The 4851-nt window shown below is 49.7% G+C and overlaps 1 protein-coding gene across 1 annotated transcript in view; it reads left to right on the top strand.

Moving 5' to 3' along the window:
* TBL1X (transducin beta like 1 X-linked) overlaps positions 1-4851 on the top strand; it is a 272758-nt gene that overhangs the window by 198374 nt on the left and 69533 nt on the right. The window contains 1 exon segment of the mRNA XM_014587573.2: positions 2967-3074. Within this exon segment, the coding sequence (XP_014443059.1) occupies positions 3017-3074 (58 nt within the window). The 5' untranslated portion in view covers positions 2967-3016.

Raw genomic sequence — 4851 nt, 5'->3', positions numbered from 1 at the left:
AGAAAGCGAGAAATCACCCCCCAGGGGGGATGGTCACGCCGCAATCCCTTCTCCTCCATTCTCCTCTCGGGATCTTGGGCACGCACGCACACGCGCCTGGCGTGAGTTTTAAGCCACCGGGTCCGGGACACGAACCGCGGTCGACTACGTGGGAGTCCAGTGACATAGCCATTACGCTAACTGCTGGTTCCCGAGCTGAGAAACTCTCCTGACTCTAAGCATTTAACAGGACAGAATAAAAGGGAACTCATTTGGAGTGGTGGCGAGAGGGCCAATTCCAAAGCAGGACATTGGGCTCAAGAGAGCCACGTTCTGTGTACACCCCGTGAGGTCCTGGCAGCCACGGCTTCCTGTCTGTGCTCAGTGTCCTCCTCTGTGATGTGCAGGGGCAGAACCAGACTCTCCGGTCAGTCCGCTCAGACTGTCGTGAAGTTCAGAGGTTGAACGGTGTTGCCCTTCCTTGCAGGGGGCTATTTCTCTGTGATTCATTTACCTTCCAGCAGATTGCAGGCTCCTTCATAGAGCTTGGAGAATATTACATTGTTAATAACCACATGATCCACTTAGGTGAGTGTTGGTAGTTTATATGCTATTTCGTAGCTTCTTACTTAGCCTCTAATATTTTTCCTCCTGCTTGTCTTACAAGGGAATTCCCTAAAGTTCAAGCATACAACTTGAGACATTCTTTTTTTTTTCTTTTTGAGAGGTTTTTGCTATAGGGTGTGTACGCTCACCAGAAAGACAGAGACAGAGAGACAGAAAGAGAGAAATCGCTCCCCAGGGGGGATGGCCATGCCACTGTCTCTTCTCCTCCATTCTCTTCTCGGGATCTTGGGCACGCATGTGCACACGCACCTGGCGTGAGTTTAAACCTCCATTTTACAAGTTCTGCTGCTTATAAAGCTATCGCAAATATCAAAAATGAACTCCAAAGACGGTTGTTGGATAGCCTAAAGATGTTAGGACTTGGCGGCGACTCCATTGAAATAAGCTGTGGGGGCTGGCAAGTGGCATAGCGGTTAAGTCGCTGGACTCCCACATGGCAGACCGCGGTTCAAGTCCTCATCCTGGTGGCTTGCTTTCTCACTTGTTCTTTATGGTTAAATTTTAAAAAATAGTAATAAATACTATAAAATAATAAATACAATTAAATAATTCTTGAAATAATGTAAAGAAGCGGTGGCCTCTCGCAGGGCAGGGGTGCTGGAGGGGGTCTGACTGTGTGCGGTTGAATGGCTCTGATGCATCATCTCCAGCTTGATTATGTTCTCTGTGGGCTGGTTTTCTCGAGTTCCTAACTAGGATGGCCTCGAAGAGAACCAGGTCCTCCCAGAAGGAAGGCTTGGAACAGAGGGCCCTGCAATTTCCACTGTCCCTGTCCCCAGCCCTCCCTTAAGTTTCCATCCGCCCTCCACGCCCTGCGAGCCTTGGCCAGGCTGATGCAGTGGGCTCCATGACAAGACACAGGAAGCGTTCGTTCTTCCCCGCTCCAGGACCTGACCTCATCGTAGAAACGATGTCCAGGGGACGTGCACCGTCAGCTCCTCCCGATGTCCGTCTTCCTTCTCAGTGTAGCTTATACCCCCTAGTCATTGCTTAAGCCCGCCTACACTTGGATGACTGAAAGGACCATGTGGTTGCTCCTCCTCAGGCTGTGGACAGACTCCTGATCCGCTCAGTCATCTTCTCCGTTTGCCTGGAAGAGTGCTCAGTGTCAGTTCGAGCCCCAGACCCAGTAGCTTGAAAAATATGTTGGGCGCATGTGCATCAGCGCCCAAAACCCCAGAGGAGAATGGAGAAGAGATTGCAGTGTGACCATTCCCTCTGTGGGGTGATTTCTCCTTTTTGCTCCCTCTGTCTCTGTCTCTCCGGTGAGTACACCTGCCCAGGAGAAAATTATTTTTGTCAGTGTGTGGGGTCAACCCTTGGCCTAATGGTCAAGGGAGCCAGCGAGTAATAAAACCCAGGGCACCTCCATCCTGAGAGAGGCCACAACGTCTATCAGGATGGTTATGGCTGACTGTGTGGTTCGATACCCAGACCTGGTGGTTTCTGGGCACATGCATGTGCATGCCCAGAATTCTGAAAGGAGGGAGAGATGGAGGAGAAGGAATGATGGGCTGACCATACCTCATGGGGGATGATTCCCTCTCTCCCTGTCTCTCCGGCAATTGCGTATACCCTATAGAATAAAAGAAAAGAAGCTTATTTTTCAGTGTTTGTTTTCCCTGATTTGGGCTTCATTCATGTGGTTTATACTTTATGCTAACTTTATAAAATATATAAACTCTTATATAGCTTGTTTTCTAAATTGTGAGAGAATGCATGTGTTCACCAGAGAGAGAGAGAAAGCACCCACCAAGGGGCGCGATCACTCTACAATCCCCTCTCCTCCGTTTCTCTCTCCTGTCTGGATGTGGGGCACACACAGGAGCCCAACATATTTTTCAGGCTGCTGGGACTGAGATTTGAATCCCTGGTTGCCCATTTGGGATCCAGCTTCTTTAGCCGCTTTGGGACCAGCAGTTGGCATAATGGCTGTGTCGCTGGACTCCCATGTAGTCAACTGCGATTCGAGTCCTGGACCCGGTGGCTTAAACTCACGCCGGGTGCATGTGCATGCGTGCCCAAGATCCCAAGAGGAGAATGGAGGAGAAGGGATTGCGGCGTGACCATCCCCCCTGGGGGGGTGATGTCTCACTTTCTGTCTCTCTCTGTCTCTCTGGCGAGCGCACAGCAAAAACCTCTCCAAAAAAAAAAAAAAGTGAAAACTTTATGTGTGTATATAAAATGAGAGTTTTATGCGATCACACAATTACAAAATATAACTCAGTCAGACACTCGTTAATAGGCATCATAATAGCCTGGGTAGTCTTTTCTTCAACAGTCTCCCCAAGAGTGCAGAGCACTGGCAGCACCTACCGGGCAGTGTTTGAAACTCCGTATGTGCCTTGTTCTTCCCACAGAGGGTGGCTGCCGCTTCGTGAAGACCTCGTCGCCACGAGGTGAGGCTAAGATGAGCATAACCAGCGACGAGGTGAACTTTCTGGTGTATCGCTATCTCCAGGAGTCAGGTAAGGCCCGCGTGTTCCTTGGACGGGAAATGCATCCTCATCCTGAGCCCAGATGAGGCCACAGAGCGGGAGGAGCTGAGAACATTCATGGTGGTGGTGCAGCCCCGGGACTAGGGGGCGCTCTGGGGCCATCACGGGGTTGCATCCATTTCCCCCTCGACGTGTCAGTTCAGATGGAATCCAGTTGTAGTGAGCACCAGATCAGGCTGGCCAGGGTGGGTGGTGCTTAGGGCGGTTGGATCTCACATGGCCAACCCGATGGCTCAAGTCCCAGATACGGTTGGTTGGTTGAAAAACATGCCGGGTTCGTGTGTTGTGCGTGCCCAAAATCCTGAGAGGAGAAAGGATTGTGGTGTGGCCATCCCCCCGCCCAGGGGCAGGGGGATGATTTCTCAATTTTTCCGTCTCTCTCTGGCAAATGCGTATACACCCATAAGAAACTAAAAATAGGGACCAGCAGATGGTTTCATGGTTATATTGCTGGACTTCCACATAGTTGACCAAGTTCAAGTCCAGGACCCGGCGACTTAAAACTCACATTAGGTATGTGTGCCCAAAATCTAGAGAGGAGAATGAAGGAGAAGGGATTGTTCCATGACCATCTCCCCTGGGGGAACGACAGCTCGCTGTCTGTTTTTCTGTGTCTCTGTTACTCCAGCAAGTGCAGGCACCGTATAGCAAAAATCACTCTCTAAAGAAAAAAAAGAAACTTAAAAAATAATAATTAAAATATATCTATATTTATACACACACACGTATATACTACCGCACTCATGGAAATCAGGGAACTAACAACCGCTATTCTGCTCTCTCGGCCTGGACATCTGTAGCAGTCGTCCCCTGGAGTACAGGTGGTCTGTCAGGGAGCTCAGAGCGTCCCTGGCACTCTCAGCCTGGAGTTCTAGAGTCTTTCCTCTCAGAAACACCTTCATGCAGGATGTGATGAAAGCGAAAAGAGTCAAAACATGTCCAGTTCAGCAACATAGCCATTACGCTAACTGCTGGTCCCCACCTCTGGCTTTTACTGAAGCCTACTGCTCACAGCCTTTATGGAAGAGCGAGTCTACGTTACAGTCTCGTTTAGCTGTCCAAACAAAGCCTTGCCTCGAAAAATCACTTGGTGTTATTCATTCGCAACGTCCCGAAGCAGCAGAGTGGTGGCATTCTGAAAGGCGAAACTCGTTAAGAAGGAGAACTTTTCAATTTAATACAAGTGTTCCGCTCCATGACCTGCTGCTTAAGGGAGCCATATCCCATACGAATGACTATGTGGTTCAAATCCCAGCCCAGGGAAAAACTTGAATAACAAGTTGGGCGTCTGTGCGTGCATGCCCCAAATCCTGACGGCATAGAGAAATGAAGAGGAGGAATTAGAGCTGGCCACCCCCCGCAGATGGTACACGCTCCCTTCTTTACGATCTCTCCTTTCTCTATCATGCTCTACTAATCATAGTTGCCCTCTAACAAATTTTTTTAAAAGTGGCAGTAGGGGGACCAGCAGTTAGCGTAATGGCTATGTCGCTGGACTCCCATGTAGTCGACCGCGGTTCACATCCCAGACCCGGTGGCTTAAACTCACACCGGGCACATGTGCGTGCGTGCCCAAGATCCCAAGAGGAGAATGGAGGAGAAAGGATTGTGGCGTGGCCATCCCCCGGGGGGGTGATTTCTCGCTTTCTATCTCTCTGTCTCTGTCTTTCTGCCAAGCGCACACGCCCAATAAGAAAAACCTCTCAAAAAAAAAAAAAAAAAAACATTTGGAAGAGGAAATTTACTC

This window comes from Tupaia chinensis, unplaced genomic scaffold (assembly GCF_000334495.1).
Source record: "Tupaia chinensis unplaced genomic scaffold, TupChi_1.0 Scaffold000222_1, whole genome shotgun sequence".
In the NCBI taxonomy this organism is placed as follows: Eukaryota; Metazoa; Chordata; class Mammalia; order Scandentia; family Tupaiidae; genus Tupaia; species Tupaia belangeri.
Note: the sequence above shows the minus strand (reverse complement) of the source record. Positions and strands in the feature narration are given on the sequence as shown.